This window comes from Rhipicephalus microplus, chromosome 8, assembly GCF_043290135.1.
Source record: "Rhipicephalus microplus isolate Deutch F79 chromosome 8, USDA_Rmic, whole genome shotgun sequence".
Taxonomy (NCBI): domain Eukaryota; kingdom Metazoa; phylum Arthropoda; class Arachnida; order Ixodida; family Ixodidae; genus Rhipicephalus; species Rhipicephalus microplus.
This window is the reverse complement of record NC_134707.1, coordinates 59,265,759-59,290,527: the sequence shown is the minus strand read 5'-3', so window position 1 is coordinate 59,290,527 and position 24,769 is coordinate 59,265,759. Positions and strand designations below refer to the sequence as shown.

The following is a 24,769-nucleotide window of genomic DNA, read 5'->3' as shown; positions in this document are numbered from 1 at the left end:
CTTTCAGATGCTGCTGATTTGAAGATGCAAAGTGGCGCACTTACACCTTGGGACAGCGGTTCCGACGATCAAGAAATATTGTCGCTGTCTTCGAGATCGTGGGATTGCATCCAACAGGAGACCGTTGGAGAGTACATGTTGGTCTGATAGATGCCTGCACACCATGTGGTTTTGTCAGCAGCCTCTTTTGCATATGCACTGGCACCTTCCACGACTTTCACAGGTCCCGGAGTCGCTATTCTTGGTCCTCTACAATACAGAGGATGCTGCTTTGTAACCTAAAAACAGAGAGAAAGATAAGGCGTCACAACAATGTGGGGACACATTTGACTTGCAATTCGATGAAGGATAGCAACTATTGGGGCATAACGTCCCGAAACCACGATATGAATATGAAGGACACCATAGCGAAGGGCTTCGAAAATTTCGTCTACCTAATGCCACTAAATACAATGACCTCGGACATTTTAGCCTCTACGGAAAATGTGCCCACCGAGGTTGGGATTTGATTCCACGACCTTTGCATCAACAGTTGCGCACTACAACTATTAGAGCAACGAACGCAACGGGTGAATCCCAATACAGCGAAGTATCGTAACAAAACATATACAGTATAGTCAACAGTTTGACGGAATCTCGCCTGGTCGGGGAAAAACAGAGGAAGAAAACAAAAAACTGACCAAGGTAAAATGCAAAAAAAATTTCAAGTTTTTTGGTACAGAAAATTTTAGCGACTGGCGAGTTTGAGTGAGTCCAGCTCAGGAAAATTTTTCTGAGTGAGTCCCAAGTGCAAAATATATTTAATGAGCGAGTTTGATTGAGCTCCACAATTTTTGCCAACCTATGTAGTGGACTAAAACAAAATTCACTGAGCAAGGTAAAATAAACAGAAATTTTGAAGACTTCTCGGTCCCTTATGTGTAAAGAACCGAAAAGTCCATAAAATTTAATTCTTTTATGTAACAATTAAAGCTGACTGAGTGCAGAATAAATATGATAATGATTTCATGCTAATTGCACATAGTTACTCAAACTCGTTCATTTTCTCATCTCATTTTCTTTCTTGGGATCTAATACCGAGTGCCTTGAAATCATGTTGCACGAGTTTGACACATTTTCATGTAGTCCACTACAGCGCGCACCTCAAGGGTTTAGGCCCTGCTTCAATTATGCCATGCACTGCTTTACGAACCTATCGTAGATTAATCAAATGACTTAAGCCAAGCCTCGTAACTTCATTACAATAAGTTGTAGCAGTACAGTAAAAGCTCGTTCATTTGGATTCCATGATACTGGAAAAAAATTTCCGAACTGACAGAATGCCAAATAATTGAAACTATCAAGAAAGCAATAAAGAAATGTCTATTACGTCAACGCAATTTCATATTGCCACGAACGAAATAACAGACAGCAACGAATCGACGTCTTGCTCGCCCCCAGACCAGGAAGCAAAGGCCTGTTCTTTTCTTCACTTTCAAGCAATTTCACGCTAAGTTGATGGCTCATACCCATTACCTGTGACATTATTCCCTCTCCTCGAAAAACATCGTCTCGATGCTGGTAGTGAGGGTTGAGGAAAAAATGAAAAAAAAAAGATGCTACCATGGAATCCAACAAGTGCGTCGTAAGGAAAAAAAAATGGGCTGGTGTCATAGTACTCAATAAAGAAAGGAGTTAGGACACAAGACAATCAAAAAGAAACAAAAGTGGCAAAAAAATGGTCATTGCATGGTAAGTCAGTCCACGTTCGATTGATGACGCGAAAAATATGGCTTGAGCCTTGACAGACACAAGCACCACATCACTTTCTGGAAACCGACGGGAATGTCTTGAGGTGCTCTCGGGGAGAACTTCGTATGCAACGTCACTGAGTCGGTGTAGAACTTTGTACGGGCCGAAGTAGCGCCGCAGCAACTTTTTAGAGTGACCACGCTATCGGATGAAAGTCCACACCCAAACTTCATCGCCTGGTTGGAAGGTAACCTCTCGGTGTGTAAGGTTGTAGCGGCGTGCGTCCGCAGTTTGGTGAGCCTGAATACGGCGTCGGGCGAGTTGACAGGCCTCCTCGGTGCGTTAAGCGAACAGGGCAGCGTCCGCGTTGAACATGACCAGGTTGTTGGGAAGGAGCATTGCGTTGAGCATTGTAGTGACCTCTCAACTATGAACTAAGCGAAATGGGGTGAAACCTGTACTCTCTTGGACTGCTGTATTGTAAGCAAGAGTTGCGTAAGGGAGTATATCATCCCAGTTATTGTGATCAAGGGCCACATACATTGACAGCATATCTTCAATGGTCTTGTTCAACCTTTCAGTGAGTCTGTTTGTTTGGGGGGATAGCCCGTGGTTTTCCAATATTCTGTACCACTTAGTCTCAGCACTTCTTGATGCATCTCTGCGATGAAAGCTGTATCACAATCAGTAATTATCACAGCTGGCGCACCGTGACAAAGTACGATGCTGGTGATAAAAAACTGGGCGATTTAGGGTGCTGTAGCTTTGGGCAGGGCCTTTGTTTCGCTGTAACTCATTAAATAATCGGTGGCAACCACAACCCAAAGTTTTGTGCAAAGTTTCGAGGAAGGCTGCGTTTTCGGCCTTCGAGGTAGTCAATCAGCGGGCTTAGCTGCATGTCCTCGCGTTGTTGTTGAGCCAAGTCGGTTGCTGATACAGAGGAAAGGAATGTATCGTCCTCTTGAACGCCCGTGTTCGTACTTCCAATCGGTGCACGTGAGATACAGTCAGCATCAGTGTGTTTGCGTCCTGACTTGTGAATGACTGTAACGTCAAATTCTTGCAGCCGAAGGCTCCACCGGGCTAGACGACCGGAAGGATCTTTGAGGTTGGCGAGCCAGCATAAAAAATGGTGGTCGCTAACTACCCTGAATGGTCGACCATACAAATAAGGGCAAAACTTTGTTATAGCCCAAACAACGGCTAAGCATTCTTTTTCTGTTGCAGAGTAGTTTTTCTCTGTGCATGATAGTGTTCGACTTGCATAGGATATCACGCGCTCTACGCCTTTTTGCCATTGAAACGTCGGACAGCTCCAAGTCCGACGTTGCTGGCATCCGTGTGTAGCTCTGTGGCAGCGTTGTCGTCAAAGTGACCGAGTACAGGTGGGGCTTGGAAATGTTTTCATAGCGTGTCAAAGGCGTGATGCTGATCATAACCCCAAACAAACGGTACGCCGTCTTTTGTAAGTTCATTTAGCGGTTCAGCGATTTTAGAAAAGCCTTTGAAAAAGCGTCTGTAATATGCGCACAGTCCCAGAAATCGGCGGAGATCGCACTTCTTCATTGGGACAGGAAATGCGGCAACAGCTTTCGTTTTCTCAGAATCTGGGTGTATACCGACGTGGCTGACAACGTGACCAAGAAACTTCAGTTCCTCGACAGCAAAGGGGCAATTCTCAGGTTTGAGAGAAAGTCCAGCTGTTCGAATAGCCTGAAAAACTGCCTGTAAGTGCTGGACGCGCTGCTCAAACGTGTCCGAGAAGACGACCACATTGTCAAAGTAGACAAGACACAATTGCCATTTTAGCCCAGAAAGAACCGTGTCCATCATTCTTTGAAAAGTAGCTGGCGCCGAGCATAAGCCGAAGGGAAGGACCTTGAACTCGTAGAGTCCGTCAGGAGTAATGAAGGCGGTCTTTTCGTGGTCGCGCTCATCAACAGAAATTTGCCAATAGCCGCTGCGTAGATCCATGGAAGAAAAGTAACGAGCATTGCGAATACGGTCTAGCGAGTCATTTATTCATGGTAAAGGATAAACGTCTTACTTCGTGATCATATTCAATTTTCGGTAGTCGACGCAAAATTGCAGGGTACCATCTTTTTTCTTTACTAACACAACAGGGAACGCCCACGGACTGGTCGATGGCTGGATGACGTCGTCATTGAGCATCTGCTGGACCTGTTGGCGTATATTGTCTTGTTCTTTTTGCGAGACTCTGTAGGCGTGCTGTCGAATCGGTCTCTCGGTAGGCTCGGTGATGATATGATGCTTGGCAAGCGGTGTTTCGTTCACTTTCGAAGTCATAGCGAAGCAGTTCCGAAATGGGTCGAGTAGCTTCAAACGACGTTCCCGTTGTGCGGACGGTAGACCCTGGTTTACGTCGCACGATGAAAGAGCAGATAATGTTGAGGGGCCAGGGACGTCAGCAATATCCTCAAGGTATGCGATCGCAGTGTGTTTGGTAAGATGGCGATGATCCTCGCTGAAATTCGTGACTATTTATTTATTTATTGATACTGTTAGCCAAAGGCCGTTACAGGGTGGGGTAAAGAAATACACTTCACTTGTTGACACAAGCACAACAAAATGAAATCAAGAAAGACAACACAACAGGCAGTTTTTAACAGAGGACCAATCCAACAGGTAAGTTCATTAAGGTTTACGCAGTAGTCACCAGCGATTGGCATGGTAGAATAGCTTCATACAACACACTTGATGAAGGCTATATCATATACATCACAAACTTCAGCGTCGTAGAAACTTTTCCTACCGACGTAACATGCAGGTATAGAAAAATATACAAAAAGGGCAAGCCTGCTTCCTCCTGGGCTGAACAATACCTCGGGCAACGCAGATTTGTTGTGCAAAAAGTAGAGACAAATTTTCTTCTGCAGCATCGAGGACGTCTTGGTCACATTCAACATTGATAAAGAGGCTGCTGCGGGGAGGCATAGTAACAGATTCGGAGGATACACGTACGGCAGCCTTCGATAAGTGGGTGTTTTTAGGTTCAGGATGAAATGGGTCCTCGAAGGACACATGCAACTCTCGTAGGTCAATAATTGCGCAGTGTTCACGAAGAAAGTCCAGTGCCAGAATGAGTGGACGGGAGCACACAGGTAATACGAGGAAAGACCCTGTGAACGTCGAAGCACGGACTCGAACACAGACTGTGCACATTCCAGTTGGCGTGACGAGATGGCCCCCTGCCGTGCGCAGTGGGGGTCCTTGCCAAGGAGTAGTCACCTTTCTCAGTTGGGATGCCAAGGCGCTGCTCATAACCGAATAATTGGCACCGGTGTCAACGAGGGCAGTGACGACGTAATTATCGATGTGTACAGTGATGTCGGCGGAAACAGTCTCATGACTTTCCGAAACGACTGGAAAGTCGGAACGGTCTTCGTCGAGTCTTTGAGTCGAGGGAAGTTCTTTGACAGTTCCTTGGGACGCGGCTTCACCACCAGGAGCCGCGGTTTTTAGCTTTCCTTTTGGGGACTCGGTGACCAGCCTCTGAAAGGAGCATAAGATGACGAGGGAATGCTAAGTGACGTGGGGCGGCGAGGTGATTGTGATCGTAATTGGGGGCGTTGACCAAGGCGAGGAGCTTGCTGGCCCGTAAGGTACGCTTCAATGTCGCGGGGACGCTCACCGTAACAAGGGCACCGAGCATCAGGGTGAAAGCCACGGAGACCAAGTTGGCGGTACTGGCGATTGCGGTAGACGTGACCTGCTTCGCCACAGTGGTAGCAGAGTGGGCGGTTATCTGACGTACGCCACACGCTGGCCTTTGTGGCGTTCTGTCGCGATCCAGACGGATGATAAGTTGGTGCACTCGGAAACCTTGAGGCGGGTGACGGAGTCCAAAAGGTGCCCTGGAATCGATGGCTAGCCTGATCAATTGTCCACAGGGTGGGATCAAGAGCATGTGATGCAGGAGATCGCAGAGCTGCCGCATAAGTCGGCACAGGTGCCTCAGGCGTTGTTGGCGCGAGTGAGGTGACCACCTGTCAGATCTCATTTCGGATTAAGTCTGGGAGAGCATTTACGGGTGGTTGGGGTCCTGCTGCTTGGAGTTGGCGCAGCTCGTCCTGCCAACGCTTATGAACTCTGCGAGGCCATATTTATCGGTGTCAAGCCCGATACAGCATGCAGCAGTGGTCACGTCGTGGCGTTCATACTGTGACGACCGATGCTGGAGAGTACGCTCCATTGTGGTTGCCTCATTTATGAACTCTGCCACAGTCGTCGATAGATTGCCCACGAGTACGGCAAAGAGCTGCTCTTTTACCCCATGCATTACATGCCGCGCCTTCTTTTCCTCGGACATTGCAGGGTTGGCACGCTTGAAGAGTCGAAGCATGTCCTCGACAAACATCGAAACTCTCTCGCTAGGTTGTTGGTTTCGAGACGAGATGGCCTGCTACACTCTCTCCTCCTTTCAGTGCTGCAGTACGCATCACGAAACTGTCGGCTGAATGTCGCAAAGGAACCCTCATCATTCTCATACAACGTTTTGGCAGAGTCTTCTAACGCAAAGTAAACTCTCTGCAGCTTGAGAGCTTCATCCCATTCGTTGATGTTGGCAACTCGATCGAAGTGGTCAAGCCAGTCATGAACATCTTCATAAATGTCTCCAGAAATTGAGCATGGCGTTTGCGGCGCATGAAAAACATGCGGGAGAAAAAAATAGGCGTCGTTGGTTTGACTCGCCTGGTTAATAGTCGAAGTTGCCATCTCGTCTTGAGAGAGAGAACCGTATTCGGGAGATAGTCCTCGCAGGCAGCGTCTGCTTCTTGCCGTGGGAGCTGTAGCTGTATCCAAGTAGATCGGTGTGTCGGCTGAAAATCTGCAGCAGAGGCGCATTTACCCAGCACCTCCACCAGAGCCACGAACGAAATAGCAGACAGCGACAAATCGACGTTTGCTCGCCCCCCAGACCAGGAAGCAAAGTCCTCTTCTTTTCTTCACTTCCAAGCGATTTCACGCTACAGTTGATGGCTCATACCCATTACCTGCGACAATATTCTTCGTGAATACATAAATCCTCTGCTTTGCTTACAAGAGCAGTGTAAAAGCCACAATTTTCGCTACTTGTAATCTTATTCACAAACCTACCGCTGCTCAAAACTTCCCCTCTCCTTGAACCCTATAATTAGAAATGTTATCCAACGTTACCAGATTAGGTTTAGGTTTGAAACTCTGACTGCGTGAACTAGCCAAAAATTCTCCCATCTCGTGACACTGCTGTGCCTTTCAGCTCGGTCAGCACAGCGCCGTCGGTGTGGCAGAGCACTCTGTCCATAGCTGTAGCGCGGGGTTCGGCATTGTGTTAACATTTGTTCAGCTCCACTCTTTTTGCAGTCGTCATACTCTAACCTAGTATAGTACATTGACATAAGGACGTTACTCAGGACGTTGCCATAAGGTCCGCAGTGATGACGAAGTAGAGGGCGCCGCCTCATATCGGTTGTCTGCAAACGCCACTTGCGTTGCACATTTTTTGGCACTTCGCGAGTGGCAAGTGCGCTGACAATCGTAATTAATCGCGCTGTGGCCAAATATGACCGAATTAACAAGGTTGATGCCAATAAACAATACATACGCTTGCCTGGACCGGAGAATGTATTCAAATTACCTTTTTTTCCAAATTAACGAGGTTTTACTGTACTTCACAGCATTCCAGTTCGGGATTAGGGTTCACACGTCTTTCCAGTCAAAAGATGTACACACCCCTTCCACTTGACTTTGCTGCGTCTCGTTTGAGTGAAGGAGCACTTGTACTTCAGCCGTTGATCTGTTTAAAAAGGCACCCAACGGTGGCTCTTCTGCAATAATAATAATAATAAATATTATTAATATTACTGATAGTAATAATAATTAATTATAAAGACTTAAATTTTCATTCCAAAGAGCTTCTATTTACATTAATACCACTCATATGAGAATGTTGCTTGACCTATTGTTTACTTTGTAACGAGAAGGATGTAATTAATGCTTTCAAAATGGAACATATCTAATTAAATGACAAGAAACACATTTTCATTTGAAAGTTGGGAGATTCACAAAATCTTGCATACAATGGTGCTAAGAGCTACTGCAGGCACTTATAGAACTTATGTCTCGCTTTTGTTTATCTCGTAAGAGCGTACGAACATCAAAATTTCAAGCGTAAGTTGAATTAGAATTATGAAGACAAAAGTTTAAATAAAATTAATTAGCAATTTATTTACAGAATGCTTAGAAGGTGTGCAGTCAAGATTTTAAAATTACATAAAAAATATACGATCCAAACCACCAAGGAATAGGCAAAAAGAAAAGGCATCATTCTCGTAACATGCACCGACTAGCCCAACAACAAGTTTTACCAAACGATTTTTCTTTTCCCTGGTATGCCGTGTTAACTCTCCACATGTTAAAGGTTTCATCGCTGAGCATCAGGAAGCCAGTCCAACCACAATGGACATTGTCCCGACGAGTCAACGCAGTTCCACTGAGTTTGCAAACTCTCATGTCCTGCATACCACCCAGTAAATCAGAGAGATCACTTTCGGGGTTGCTGGAGATTGTGCACACATCACTGTTTTCGTTATGGGAGTGGCGGCTGCGAACCTACCAATGACAGATGGAAGAGGAGGACGACGATCGCCGGTGTGGCCGTGGCAGTGGGCAGTTGCGACCCGAGTTCCGGTAAATGAGGATGGTTCCAGGTCTGGCTCCGCATCTTCCCTGCAGGGTTCCGGGCCAAGCAGCTTCGAAACCCCCTACAATTGGCGCCCAAGGGGAAGAACCCTGCCCGTGGGCCACGGACATCAAGTTACCTGGCAGTCTGCGACCATGGCCTTGACGACCCCGCTGACCGTGCCCACTTTTTCCGGTTAAGACGCGAGGGAATCGGTCCTCGACTTCATTGACAATCTTTTCGTGTTAGCAGCTTCTCAGAGTTCGGCGTGCTCTAGCAGGTCCTCCCAGTTGCTCTGCGTAGTACCGCACAACGATGGTGGCTGCTTTAACGACCCTTTCAGTCCTAAAACCAGTTTGTCGCAGCATTCCTGGAAACGTTGCCACCGGTCGCCTACGACTACCGTATCCGGCGTGAGCTCTACACCTGAACGCAATGACCAGAGGAGGGTCTGCGAGGTTAATGCGAGCCATGCAGAAGCGCATCCATCGGGCGGCCCCACTGCACCTGCCTAGACGCCGTTGATGCAGAGGTCGTTCATGACGTGGACAATGCTGATGGCATGTGGCAGGAGTGCGCTGAAGGTGGTGGAGGGGAGCATCACGTCACGGACAACCCTGCAGTGCATGATGAGACGGTGCATGATACCCAGAACTGCAGCGCGAAAGACGGTGCCCAGGCTGATGGCACTGAAAACGAATGCAACGCTGCGACCACGGAAAATGGCATCTGCAAAATGTCAGCGCTCATTCACGGCGACGAGCTCGAGGCACTTCATGGGCAAGAAGCATCAAGTGAAGGTCGAAGAATTCGTCAGGCAAGGAAAGCTAAAACCAGACAGGAATAATGCTGGAGCCAAAGGTCCAAAGCACGTTGACAAGTGTGTACACTCTGGAGCTTCCACCTCACGCACCAAGCAGCAGGCCAGCCGTAAAGGCGGTGGGACCTACAAGGACAGCATGAGAGGCTGGCAGCTCCTGAGGTCACACATGAAATTGTGGGCTGACTGCGCCGGTATGTGGTCTTACGCGTTGTGTGCGGTCCGTCATGGCCAAGGCTAGCAGCTACTGCATCACGTCTCTCTCTCTCCACTTTTGCCGAAGGGGAGGGCACAGTATGGGAGCGGCGGCCGCGAGCCTGCCAATGACAAAAGAAAGAGAAGGACGACGATCGCGGGTGTGGTCATGGCACACGGTAGCGGCTGGCAGCAGGCAGGTGCGGCCTGGGTTCTGGTCGATAAAGAAGGTTCCTGGTCTGGCTCCGCGTCTTTCCTGGGATGTCAGGGCCGAGCAGCCTCGAAACCTTCTACAACGTGTACCACAAGCAGATGGCAGATTTGTCACTATTATGTTGCGAATTGCTGTCACCACCACGACACGTCGCAAAGTCACCTCCGCGATATCAAAACCAAAAGTGTCTTTTTAAAGTGACGGTATTAAAAATAAACATGGCGTATTCCCATGCACCGCACTCTTTCAGAGTTCTCAAATCCGCATTCTTATACAGAGCAACAGTCCCAAAATATTTAAAATTTGTGTCAGCCCTACTTTAAGCTGCGTCGAAGGCATTATTGCCACGGAGACAGTTTGAGTACTATGCATTGCATTTTTATAGCAGTAAACAACAAAATACATAAAACAAGGTAAGCAAGGCAAAACCGACAATAAATAAACATTCTCTAAGCAGATAGAAAGCTGAAACAAAACGGGGGCAACAATTCAAATATTTCTTAATATGAGTTATACAGCCGACCTTTACAAAAAAAAGGTTGTTTTCGGCAACCATAAATGAAAAAGTACATAATACAGCAAATAATGTACAAAAACTTTATAAATTGTACAGCACTATTTGTTGGCAATGTAAACAAACCTACGCCACAAGTTCGAGTTTGCTGGTTGCTGGCACGTGCCTTGCACTTATTCTAACTGCAATTTCCTCCTTTGTCCCTGCAACTTCGTGTATGCTGGCAGTGCTGTGATGTGAGAACTGCGTACCTGCTCTCATGCGCAGCATGTGCATCACAGTTTTGAGTGGTCGCCGTGGCCAGCTGTGCTTACCTCTCTCTGGAAACTGCTTCTGCTGAGGTTGGCACTCTGAAATGAAAACAGAGAGGGGTGCTTTAAACACGTCTCTAAACAAACGAACATCGTGCACTCACACAAACAGTTTCCAGCAGTGATAAGTCGGTATTAAAATACCTACTTCAAAAAAAAAGCAAGGTGATATATTTTTGTGTTAGCGCTCCTTTGAAGGACCTCTCCTCAAGTTTGACATTTTTGAGCTGACGAGCGCAATGCATACATGGGCCGTTCACGATCAGTTCTGCCAAATTGTGCAACACTACGTGCGGGGAAACTGGTTTAAATTTCAAGATGAACGCTGCTTGCCCTTCCTTTCATGCACGTCCACCCTGAGAATAAGGGAATGGCGTAGACTACAGAATTGCCCAGTGTAAATGGTATGCTGTGATGTCAGTCCTCTGCATAGAGGACTGATCTGATGTCGCCAACAGTAGCACGTGAGACAGCAAAATTTATTTCAAAAATGTGTAGTTTGTGTAATTTATTGCCTGAATATATGAATAAAACTTGAGATAAATACTGAGACACACACACAGGGAATGTGTGCGTCTTTTCATTTTTTTCTCGTGAATTGCAACGAGATGCGGGGCTAATGTACCTGCATTTTGAGTGTGTTCGTGTCCCCACTGTTAATGCATCGAGCAGACGCCAGCCCTGAAAACTAAATTAATAGTCCTGCACATTCGAGCACTCAATATGCGAATCTATTCTAGCGTGTCTATACCAGCATCTCTAAATCCATCCCGCAGAAACAGGCACTAGACCACAACATAATGGTGGTCAACAAAACAATGCTGCCCGCATCTTCTCGGCGGAGGGGCTTGCTTGGGGACGTCATGCACATGTGACCGTTTGCTCGGATGCCAGAGAGGATAGAGAAGAGATTTAGCTTGCAAAGGCAACGTGGGGCAAGCAGCATGGGATTTGAGCTCGTCTCCTCGCATCATCTTTTTGCACCGCTTCAAAATGCCACTTTTTTCAGCTGGTAATGAACTGATTGAAACATTTTTTGTGACATAATGCTCTTCGTCAGACACCAACAACTGCCACGGCCCAACTAGGGGACCTGGCGAGTAACCCTTCAAATGTCCAAGTTTTTCAACAGTGCAATGGGTGAGGGAATGTGATAACGGATTCACCTTGTCATTACGTTGAAAGTCGGGCAAGTTGTTATGGCAACATATCCTGAAAACAATGTGCAGCAGGACAGGACACATACAAAAAAAGGATAAACAGGAGACAAAAAAGGTGCCCACAAGCTACAAGTTGTGCTTTTTTGTCCCCTTTTTTTGTTTGTCCCATGCTACTTCAGTCTTTTCAGAAGATTATCACCAGCTTGTCAATTTATGCATCAAATTCTGCAAGATTGACAAGAAGTAGATAGCCCTTGTGCCAATTAAAATACCAGTTATCAAGTTTTGTGGCATTCGAACATTGGAAGTGCCACGTGTACGAAACATTCACACATCTGTACCAACAGGAATCTCGCCGTGAAAATGTCGAGGAATCTGTCATTGCAGTATGCAATCCTAAAATCCTGATGTAACTTTTAATGACGGTAATAGTACTAATATGCATAAAGGTGCACCTTTGATTGGCTGTGGCACATTCGCTGGTGGGCAGGCATTGTAGAAACCTTGAATTCGTTTCTCAATTTGCGTCGATACATGGTGTATCTTGGGGACTATATTAGCCTCTGTTGATTTGGACACGGTTTTCTCACACGATGTGTACTGGTTGCGCTGCAAAGAACGGTTATATTGAGCGACTTCTGTTGGTCAAGCCGATGATGCAACCTAGTGGCAGAAAAAGCAGAATGTGATATAAGGCATCCAACAATGTCATTAACTGCAAAAGCCGATTTCACTACATTGAACTGGGAATTAGTATTCCTGAAGATTGCGCTTTAAATGTAAGTGTGAATGAGCGTCTACAAGGCAACCGAGAAAATACTGGATACTAGACAAAAAACGCTAGACACCAAAATAAATCCAAGAGAGATAACTTCGTTGGACTTCAATGTCCCAAAATAATATGACCACTAGAGATGTCACAGTGAAAGGCTTGACAAATTTTGACCACCTAGGGACATAAGTCATGCATTTAACCCGAGTGCATGGGCCCATGTCATTCTCGCCTTCATAAAAAATTTCCACAGAGATTTGATTCTGTGACCTCAGCAGTGGGACACCACAGGGAACATTTCTTGCTTTTATCTGTCTGGTAACAATTATGATAGATTAAAATGACTTATAGTGGGTACAAATCCACAACTTTCGAATTGGAAGGCTGCGCTTTCGGGTCGTCTGCGCTGGCCATGGACGAAAGCTTTCCATCTTAAGAACTTTCTCTCCTCACCTCGGATTTTCCGGCATGAAATCTTGCAGAGCGGTGCGAGCATTTAATTTTGTAAAAGCCGCAGCCACAACGAGGTTCTCAAGGAGGCGATGCGGCAGAAAGAGGGGTCAAAAGATGAAAGTACCACAAAGTACCTTACACTTGCTTATGTACTCGTGTACTTCAAAATGCAAGGCTGCGAAATAACGAAAAAATTGGCGCCTTCGTCATTCTACAGGGGGGGGGGGGGGGGTGGACTTGAGTAAATCCGTCGCTAAGTGGGGGGATATGGCATGAATATTGCGTCTACTCGAGTCAAGGAAAGCGTTAAGTCAATCGACAGACAAGTAAAGACGCCCTTCACTGAATCCCGAACGCGCGCTCTGCGGCTTATATACACACCGCCCGCATTCGAGGAAGACGAGACGAGCCGAGCATGCGCAGTGGGGGTGCAGACAACGCAGACGCCAAAGTGCAACATCGTAAGACTAAGAAATCCTCCGCATTTAAAAAGTTCGCTCTAGCCGTCTGAAGCTTAAAAAACGGCAAAGCTGGTCAACGACCCACAGCACTTGCCAGCATTTCATGTGTTTTGCATTGCATCGAACCAAGCTTAGCGTGATAGATTACAGTTAAAGGGACCGACTATGCATTTTTTTCAACACAGTGTTTCCCGGCTTGCCTTTCGTAGTGTTCGTTGTGGCAGCAGTTAATCCCAAAAGCATGTAGTTGTTTATAAGCAACATTTTTCGATCTGAAAGGCTCTGAATACTGATTTTCCTTTTTGTCCAGTGAGCATTCATAGTGATGGCGGTAGCCCTTCTCGTGACTTGTGCATGCTGTCGTTGTGCTTTCGCAGCAGTTCCCGTAACTACACTTAGCCACATTTATTCTGAGCTTTACAACTATTTTTTAAAATAACATGCAGTTACAATGAGATTATGTGGCTTTATACAACTTCCCTGTATTTGTACTGCATTGCACGTGCCTGTGTCGTGGATGGCTTGTCCCAGTCATCATTACTTTCTCAACACAGGAGCCAAGCCAAGTCACCAAAAACGTCACTGCACATATGCGCGGCCGTGCCGAGCAGAGGCACACGTTATTTCTGAGACAAAATGTAGGTATAAGAACCACGTCACCCCAAAATCTTAGTGACCTGTATACTGCATGCATGGTTTCATGAGCACGCAGAAATGTTGCTCAAGAAGCGCTGACGAGCATGGGATGATTACGTCATGCAAAGGCAACGCCACTTCAACACGTACTACTAACGCAGGCTTCTATGTACATTTTTATGAAGTAATATCTTTTACTCTGAAGAAGCAAACAATCTTTCAATACCAGCAATAAAATATTGAGCATGTATACTAGTCTACGATCACGTGACAGGGTACATCAAATAATAGTTTACGACTCCAGGTGACGGCACAAGCCATTTCTCCCAATTTTCAATGAATAAATATCTAACTCCACTTCTCACGAGAAAAACAAGGTTGCTCTGAGTCACTATGAGGGACAATCTTTCCATTCGTGCAGTCATCTCGTTTCATGTTTTGGACAGTTGTCAGTTCATTTGAAAAATTGCCAGGTTTGCACTGAACGAGCAGCCGAGTTGCAGCGAAAGCTAGAAGAGTGGCTTTTCAGAGCCTTTTCTAAACAGTCTTTGGGTAACTGCTACAAGTACGCTTCCTGGGTACCCACTAGGCCATAATCATAATGTTTGTGTAGATGGCCAGCATTCTCTATGCTATCTTTCGTCATTCTTCGGATAACTGTAGTATCCGCTACTCACTTGCTAGAAATCTTGTGCAATTTTTTAATTCAGTGGCTGACGACATCAAAAAATTATGCCTGAAGGGGGTATGCACCACAGTTAATAGATGATCAAGAACAAGTTTTCTAATGGGTTGGAACTCGCTCGTTACCCAGTTTGCATGGAGCAGTGCCTGGTTGTTTTTTAATGTTTTAAAACACTTAATTACTCATATTATTGTGATTACTTCCCGACATCAAGCCTACCTAAGGCCAGTTTAGAAACGAGTTCTAAGCACTGGCGTGGCTCAGTGGTAGTATACTGGGCTGGCATGCAGCGGACCCGGGTTCGAATCCTATTGTGTCCTTCCTGTCTTTTATCTAGTTTTTTTTTTCTTCTTGCGAAACTGGTTACGGACACTAGCGGCAGAGAACTACGGTGCCGCACATTACCGGTGTTTTGATCTCAACAGCCTTTGCTGTAAAACTAGAGCCTGTCATGAGTACGGATACAGAGGGAGGGTGTTAGCTCCCCCCACCCCCAAAACCTGTGTGAGCACCAGTCTCTCCCCCCCCCCCCCCCCCCCCCCCTTTAAGAGTGCTTGTCGACCTCTTACCACCAATTAGAATAAACGAGTGGGACCATTTTGAGCACACATAACTCTTATTAATGCTTGAAGGCTTCTTCCTGCTACTAAAAACAAAAATGTTAGGACCCCCCCCCCTCCGGAGTTACTTCACGCCGCTGCCCCCATCCCCCCAACATAAGATCCTCCTCTGCCTGCAACAGACCTAGGTCAAACCCCAAAGCCAGAATTGCGAGCACACCTGGATGTGGCCCCTCGTGGTAGAAGGGCGGGCCTTTCGTCACATAATTGTGCTCGGCTCGACTCTCACCTGGCACACTTCGCTTGGCCCGCTTCCTCGCCGCGCTCGCTTCGCGTTCATGTCGAGCATAGTCAAGATCCGATTGCCGTTTACGGTTACGTTCTCGGGCCGCAGCACGCCTAGCTTCGAGGCAAACGGCCTCCTCTTCGGCTGTGCGAACTTTGCACGACCGACCCGCTGCTTCCGAATGTCTGAACCGTACCCAGGTGGTGTTGCCTGAACACGGCCGAGCAAGCGCTGGCGCGCCCCTACAGAGAACATCTGGAGCTGGACGTAGACATACATGGTTGCTAAGCGACAACTATGCCGACGTCCCACCAGCTGCGCAGCATGGATAGGGTGGCTAGCATGAAAAGGTCTATTTGGCATGGAGGACAACTTTGCTGATAAACAACGGTGCGGATATCACTGTAGTTGCTGCACTCTGCCCGAACTCGATCTTGTTGGAGCATGGAGCACACCGGTGACACGTGACGGTGCTGTTTGTCGTTGATGCTACTGCGGCCTTGGTCAGGTTGTTGTACAACCACAGTGGGTCGCATACCTTGCAGATGTGCCCGAAGCTCCTATCCAGGAACTCGCGCTTGAACTGCGCTGCCTTCGCCGCCGACTCGCATTGCCGCGCCGCTTCGAGATTCGCTGCTCGTTGTTTACGTTTCGCTTCGGCTTCGCGTTGCCGCTACGAGATCTGCTACTCGACGTTGACGCTTCAATTCGGCTTCCCGAGCTCGGAGAATGGGGTCCGCTAGCCGCCGTTTCCTTTCGGCTTCGCGAGCCCGAAGTTCGCGATCGGCACGCCGCCGCTCCCGTTTCGCAGCCCGAGCCTTCTTCTCCGCGGCGCGCTGGCATTCATCGCGGCGTTGCGCAGGGGAGGTGCGCGGGCTCTGCCATTTTACACCGCTATACACCGCCGAACTACCGTCCCCAGCGGAGTGTGCAGCTGTCTCACCACCTGTCATGCGCAGAGGGGAGGGGACCTAGAGGAGAGGGGACCCCACGGGAGGGATGGACAAAGCCCCCACCTAAATGTGCGGCAGCTTGGGCTAGTTGGTTTGGCATGACGATAGTTATAGCGCGAGAACAAAACGACGACACAGAGACAAGTGTCTATCGTGTCCTTCTTGTCTCTGTGTCGTTTCGTTCTCGCGCTATAACTATCGCCCCACCTAAAGCTGCTTGGCATCTAAATAGGCGCTGCGCAGTGCTCCCTACCGGTTGCCCTTTTAGCCACCACCATCTAAAAAGTTCTTCCTTTAACTCACGTGCAACCTTGGATGTGGAACGCCGGCAGCAAGGCGGGCCTTCCTTAGACCGGTCAATTGTCGCTGATTTCGCTTCCGTGCCGCCTCTCTCTCGCTCCTTCGCTTTGCATACTCCGGGTCCAATCTTCGTTGTCGCTTCTTGATTCTTTCACTGGCCATGTAAACGGGATCTAATCGTCGTAGACGACAACGCTCACGATCCGCTGCACGCCGAGCCTTGCGGTAAGCGGCTTCTTCTTCGGCCGTGCCCTTCTTCCTCGGTTTACCCATGGCAAGCGTTGTAGGCAAACACGGCTCGCTTGGCTCCAGGTGTTCCGTGGCCAGGCCAGGCTCCGCGACTAATCCACACAACACCTACCACTTATCTCCGTCACGGACAGCAGGAAAGAAATCACTACTGCATGACAACAGCTTCGGTGCTGCCCTACTCTTCGTGGCTCGAGTTAGTTACTGTATAATGCTTTCAAGGTAACACATAGAGTACCTCTAACTCGAGCGGGCGCGCTGCGCACTCTTTACATGTGCCCACAGAACACCTGCCACAGAACACCTGCTGCCTGCCTCTATGGTGGCTAGAAGTAAAGGTGCCACTGAGCCAGCACCATCCCGGCCGCGCCATGAAAGGAGGCGTGCTGATATTTCATTCGGCCGTGGAGCGGCGCGCAAGTCGCCACCATGATCAGTCGAGAGCGCTTGTCAGCCGCTAGTGCGGCACTTTTAGTCGCTTGCTCGTGTGCTCGCAAGCTGCAAAGTCTGCGCTTTCCCTATTTGGACTTGTTCGGGATCAATACGTGCCAATGTGACCATGCAACAGTGATGAGTAAGCAGCAAAGACACTTCTTTGCACCTGGATGCATTGCGGGATATGCTTCGGCCCGCAAACAAGGGAAGAAAGCGTCTCTCTTCTCTGCTCCCGCCGACGATGAACAGCGCAAGGCCTGAGAGCGTACGATTCCTCGCGCTGGCAAACCACTGAAAAAGAACTTCTTTGTGTGCGAAACTCATTTCGACGAAATATTCATCGTCCATAGCTACAAGCATGTTATCAACGGCTTCTTAGCAAATTAATTGGGAAAAAGCTGTACCTAAGGAGGGTGGGTTCCTGAGTGAATCAAGTGCCGGAGGACTCCACGTCACTCTAACCAGCGCCCTTTCCATCCGGCACTATGTCATGAAAACATTGGGCTATAAATACTTGATGACGTCTCGCCTCTGCCTAGACGCACTTAAAATCTTTTTTTGGAATTCTGAAGCAAATGTCTGACTCGATTGATCACCCTTCGCCGACACAACTTTTGATATCTGTGAATTGCCTCAGTTTATACAGTTCGATACAGTCCCCCTCGAATGGAAACATACCTTCTGGAGTTCCGAGCAGCTTTCTATGTCCTGGCATCCACAGTGATTCAATAAAATTGCAGGATAACTGGATGAGCTGCGAGATTTGAGGCGCCTCAATGAGGTTCATGGAATTATTATTGCTCGTGAACCCCTCCCTGACCCCACTGATCTAATTGGACGCAAAAGTGGCTACCTGATCACTTATTACGTCAGTGGCTATGTGGCCCGGAAGGTGGTGAAAAATACGAAGTGCAACGAATGTAGCATGCTGTTGCTTTACCCAGAATTCCAGCTTGCTACCGGCAGAATCATGATTTCTGTACCCGTCCGAGTCCCCAAGAGACCTGTTCAATGCTAAAGAAGATGTATTCGCCTATTGCTTCAGTTTCAACAAGTTGAAAAGTGACAGCATAACAGATTTTATATCTTGCCTGTCTATGAAGAAGTTAAATATGGTCGGCTGTGAACACCCGCAAATTGGAAGTGACAAATCAGATAATTATATTCTTTACACTGACCAGAATGCATTTTCTCCTTCCTGGAGAAAATGCCCCCAATAAAAAAAAGAAAAAAAAGTGAAGTGTTAACTCGGCGAACAAGGTTTTATTTTATGTTATTGAGTATTACTCATGCTCTGTTGTTTCTTGTGATTTTACTATTGTATTGTTCGCATTGTTATAGATATCCCATTAACAACTGGGATGTCACTGTCTGGTTGTGCTCCACATATATAGAAATCAATTGTTTCGTGAACTGGTTTGTGACTGTACCTATGTTTGCCAATGAAATCTGAATGTGATGTGTGTATGTATGCCCATTGTATCATCGTATATTTACTGTTCTCCTTAGTTGTCTTATTCACTTGCTTTAGCTGAGTTTCATATAACTTGCAGTTTTCTTCAATCATAATGCATATGTTGTGTTTATTTTCATGTCGTTTTTTGCTGTCGAGAAAATAAATGTCTTGCTTGTAAAATAAATCTTGATTGCGCAAGTCATAAAAATAACGGCTGCCAATACCTTTACATGCATTGAAACCACGGAGAACACTGCGGCATCAAATTTTAAAACTGCACGGACTTTGTTTTGGTGTCAAGTTCACGGCAAGTCACTTGATTCTCTACCTTCTAAGCTTCGTAGCTGATATACTACGAAGTGAATTGAAAACACTAGTTTTCAGTGCCACTACGTGCTTTGCAGCGCGCCGTCAGAATTGTGACAGGTGGACTTTGTTATAATCCGCAGGGTAGCGTGAAATATTTGCAACGAAAAACGACTGATGCGCGGGCGCGAGAAGGGGCATCTCCACGGAGGAATTCCTCCGTGGGCATCTGGAAAGCGACTGCAGCGCCACCGCATCCGGATGAATTCTCGCTCGCTCTCCGGCGCGTCGATGCTGACACCTCTCCTTCTAGACGCTCGCGGCCGGTGCTGCGAAATGTCCAAAAGCAAAACTCGCTAAATAAGTGTGTAAAAGTAGCTAAATACTTTTTTCACCATTTTGAAAACAATATTGAGCATGTTATCCTCATGCAACAAATTTATTGGTGGCCTTGTCATCTCAAAGATGAGAGACAGCTGTCACATTACGTTTTTTTGCAGGCAGAACATGATTTAGCAACAAAACAATGTACGCCTGTTTTAACCCCTATAATGTTTGCAGACTTTTTAACGCGCTCGCAAATTACGAGCTGCGAATGTAATAGTGTAACGCGGACTGAAAGAGCGAGAAAGAAGAAGAGGGAGGACACTCTTGAGCGATGGTGATTCGGCAGGGACGGTTGAGCGCTGGCATTTTCAGTGTAAATAAACCCATCACATACTGTAATTTTTAGTGAATTGGGCAGCGGCAAAAAAACTAAGGGAACAAAAAATTTTCTCGGCGAGCGGAGTTCTTCATTGGAATGGGCAAGTAGCCAGAAGCTTGGCACACCAAGTTGAAAAAAACTTCGTTGCGACTTTGTCGGCACAATGCGAAAGAAACACGTTGAAATCCGTGACGTCATCATCGAAGATAACAGCGGGAAATTTAAAAGGTGGTCTTTTGACCGATATTTATCTCTATTAACCTTGGGCGATGGTATTAACGACAGTGGAGTTTTCAGGTTCTAAGGTATCTGCTAAACTAATTTATGTTGTTGATATTTAGTGTCATTTTAACTTAACCTTTCATGCTATCATGCTTAACATGCTATCAGATGTTTTAACATACATCAAAGAAATTGCGTGGTTGAAAATCGGGGAACATATAGACACCTGACACACATAACGTACATTAGAGATTTTAGCTTACCTCTGAATGTACAATGAATTGCATTGGCGAATAAAACATCATGGCCTATATTTGTATACAGGAAGCCATATATCATACGGTAAATAGTAATGATGAAAGCCTGCATACCAGCTTGAGAAGTTGAAAACGAATTCGCAGTACAAGTGTAAAGCCATGTCAGTGGTGCACAGAAGTCCAGGATTAAATCTGCAAGTTGCAAAGCATCTTCTGCCGCTGCATAGGATGCCATCGTGCTGATTTTCGCAGCCACGTCATCTAGCAGGTTATATTCGTGGCACTTTTTTTTTGTATCTCCGAAGGCCGTACAGCATTTTCAGTTACGCATTCACAGTGTCCAGCCTGTAGCGACACCTGCACTTCACAATGCTCATGTCGCTCACAGTTCAATGCCGGCATTCGAGAAGGGCAGCGACAGCACTGTCATGGCGAGTTCAGTGAAAGGGTTCTCGCAGTGCGCATCCTTGTATAAGAACTTACTTCCTGCCAAAAACTATCGGTTCTGTTTGTACACTGCAGCACCATTTTACGTGCCGCAAGTTTTTCCAATGCGTTTCACGATCGGACAGGGCTTCCACACAGAGGAACTGCGATGCCGATTCCGTAATTAGCTCTTGTATTAGCTTCAGTGCGTGCTGTACAGAAAGGAGAGAAGTCTTTTGCAAGAACTGAATGTTTTCGGGAAGCCGTTAACGCAGCTGCTTGCATAGTTCCACGATGAAACGTCGACAGCGAAGGCGTAGCTCTTTTTCGTCGTCACTTGGAAAGGATGCGTCTCGGAGAGCTGTTTCAAACCATTGACCAAAGTACGAATTAAGGTCAAGATGCTCGCTGATATTGACTGTTAACACGTCGTATCGGGAAGCTGGTAGGTATACTTTGTTGGCTGTTGACTTCACAAGAATCATCAGATCTTCGAACAATTTCATCGGGTCTTGGTTTTCCGCTTGATATGATTTGTTGACACGCTGCACTTCAGCTAAAACCCAGTCCAGCAGGAGTACGTAGCATTTGTTCTTGGGGTCACTCTACACTTGACAGAGCATCATTGCCGTGTAGGAATTTTTTGTCTTTCTGTGCATTTCCAAAAACTTTCTTCAGTTCGGTCTACTAGGCAAGTGTTCTTAACTGCCGCATGTATTGACAGCCAGCGCGTCTCACAGGCTAGCGGTATGGTAAGCAAAGCCCCTCCGTCATTTAGTTCACGGTATAAGCTTTGGTACTCCAGTTTCCTTGTTGAGGAGTGAGCAAACCAACGGTATGACTACCTCACCAGAAATTCTATGTTTCTTGGCAAGGCAACCGACGCACGTGAAACAGCAAGTTGAAGGGAATGACAAACGCATCGCACCATAATAACATGAGCAATTTCATTTCTCAGACGTGTGTAGACGCCACTATTCACACCAGTCATGAAGTTCGCATTGTCTACTCCTATGCCAACAAGGCTTTTTGGGTTCAGACCCTTGGACCGCAATCCTTCTAAAAGCACTGAAGTGATGCTTTCAGCGTCGTATTTTTTGAGTTCTTGTAGGGTAAGGAAAGTTGAAATAACCTCAGCGTTTCACAGAGAAAAATACCTAATGGTGAAGCCAAGGAGCTTCAGGACACTAATATCGGTCGACTCGTCGATCAGAACGCTGTACTTTTGGTGGCCAATATTGTCCCACAACGATTTTTCGAAGTGCGGTCCAAGGACGTTCCTTGTTATATTAGTGCACTTTGTGCGGTGAATCTTGAGCTAAGAGGCAACCTGGCTATCTTGAAAAATTCGCTGGCAAGCTTCTCCGATGTGATCCATGGTGTTCATGGCACAGTGCTCAGCAACAAAAAGTGGAAGGGTTGCTTCTGCCTGCTGTACGGGGCTAGCCATTACACATGGCATCGGATGTAGTGCACTGATGTAGTCTCTTGCTTGGCACACATGCCACGTGTTTTGAAGACGTGGTGTGCTTCTCAATGCTCGCCTTCTTTGTCTCAATATAACATTTGCAAAATTTGCAAAAGGCCTTGAAGTGGTACGTCTTATGGAATTGTCATTAGCCACTCCTTGTACTTATTCTCTATAAGCCTGCAGAGCCTGAAGCGTTGTTTGTACACTTTGTTCATGTCTGTTGTGTATGAGTTCCTATACACCTTTTCACAGGAAGGAAAAAAACACCGCCATGATGGGCTGTGCGCGGGAGTACAAAGACTAAGGGCGCAGCGTTGCCAGTGCATTTTCGAGGGGACGCGCCAATTTGCACAGCCCAAGGAGGGTTATGGTGGCGCCCAGGGAGGCGTTTATAAAAGGTGAATAATACAACCCTTAAAGAGTATGCACGCCGCGCACTCACAAGAAAGGCCGAGTGTCACAAAAGAGCGCTCGACTCGGCGCGCACCGCTGCATGCAGAAGACGGCGTAAAACAGCGGCGCCAAATTTCCCCAGTGCAGCGGAAAAACAACCACCAATAGCCACGAGGCAGCGCCAGGCGCCGATCAATCGTATGCGAACAGTCGGCGAAGACACCCCCTCGCCCTTGAAGCGCCGTCGCGTCGGGATTTTAGAGAACCGCCGAATGATCACGAGAGAACATCACGTGACGCCGAGAATCCCAGCCACGGTTGGAAGGTGCCAGGAGGAGACTCGGAGGTCACAGTCGCATGAAAACGCTTCACGAACAAAATGCTTATAGACAGTATTACAGAACAAGACCACGTATCCATGCGCAGAGGCGGTTCTCGCGAATGCATACAGCTCCCGGCCAAACAGAGACCACGGAGAAATAACCACCGCACGGTAAAGATCCTCACAAGTTAGTGAGGAATCTTACGGTAGACCTTTCGTTCTCACCACCTAAACGTCCTCAAAAAAATGTCCAACACAGCGATTCTGTCGCCGTCTAATCATACATTTTAAGCCAAGTCAAGCCGGTTTTAAGCGGCTATTGGGTGAACCGAGCGTTTTGGCCCGTGGTTTTGGCCCTCAAAAGGTTCGTGCCACCCGGTGGCAGCAGGCGCGGCCAATCCCAAAACTTGCAGAAAGAAGCGAGATTCGAAAATGTCATGTATATCATACCGTTTTCTTGTGTTAGTGTTCATAGGACATGTATGCATGGTATTGGTTTCGAAACACACATTATTACGGGCGTCACAATGGTGCAACTAGAAAATATCACTACACTGCAGGTAGACTAACTGAAAAAGCCACAGTAATCTAGCCTTTTCATTTAGCTCCAAATTTGGAGCTAGATTGTGACTAAATAGCTAAAAGAGCTACTTGTAGCTAAACAAAAATTTTGGTAGCTAGTAGAAAATAAATAGCTAGATCTAGCTACAAGATAGCTAAATTGGCAGCACTGCTCGCGGCTGTTGGCTGAACCCATGGAGGAAGGAAAGGTTCCTTCCTCCGTGGCTGAACCGGGCCGGGCCGCAGCCCGGGGTGCCGAGCACCGGGGAACCACGGTAGAGACAACCGTTCGCGGACACCGGCACGCGCAAAAGAGACTCAACTCTCGCCCGCCACCAAGGCTTGCTTCCGCCAGGGTAGGGTGGCTAGAATTCTAGCCACCCTAGACAGGAGTCACTGCCGGCGATACCCTATGATGATGATGACGATAGTGGTGCTCAACGCGAACACAACGCCATCTATCGCCCGGTTGTTGTAACCCGAAATGCGGTTTTAAGGCGAGACACGTGCGCCACGCGGCGCCAACCGAATTACAGGGGGTGTCAGCATCCCCACAACCTGGACGAATAGATCACACGTTTTCCAGATCTCACCAATGTTTTTGTTAAGGAGAAAGTATTACATGCCTCGTCAAATGCGAGAGCTGACTGTCAGCGGCATTGACACAAATAATGTGGACATAATCGTAAGTCGATGACATCACCGATGGCTAGAACTTGTGACGTCACGGGACGACCTCACCAAATGACATCGTCGGTTGGTCAAAAAGTGGTCCCACTACAAGGCCATCTTAGGTGTAGAAAGCTTTCAATTCCTGTCAAACCTGAGGCATTGGACACCACGTATGTTGTTGAAAGGTTTCAGGAGAGACTAATGCAACGGAGCGAAAAGAGAATGGCTCACGCCGTTTCCGCCATCTTAGGCAAGTGCTCAAGAGACGGTACGATATTTTTAAAGACGACAGTCTTTGTTAGGATACTTGAACGTAGAAATTTCGGTCTGCGTCTGTCTACCACTCAATTCATCCCCAGTTTTAGCACTTCCGTATGACCCAGTCATCTTTATCTGGTGGCAGTGTTCATACTTGTGAACATTGACGATGAAAAAACAAAAACGTTACGCAAGTAGTCTCAATACGCAAGTATTAGGTGGTGTGTTTCTCGACTTGGGATTACAAAAACACCTAATTCTGAAAAACCTAAGTATTTCTACACCTCACACGAATTACGTGT

General features: G+C 47.1%; 1 protein-coding gene across 1 annotated transcript in view; it reads right to left on the bottom strand.

Annotated features, from left to right (window-relative positions):
* The window catches only part of LOC119187342 (uncharacterized), a 253,981-nt gene that overhangs the window by 2,666 nt on the left and 226,546 nt on the right, over nt 1-24,769 (bottom strand). Inside the window, exons 3-4 of the mRNA XM_075871922.1 lie at nt 10,471-10,506; nt 45-278 (exon numbers count right to left, since the gene is read on the bottom strand). Coding sequence (XP_075728037.1) covers nt 69-278; nt 10,471-10,506 — 246 coding nt within the window. The 3' untranslated portion in view covers nt 45-68. The remainder of the gene's footprint in view (nt 1-44; nt 279-10,470; nt 10,507-24,769) is intronic.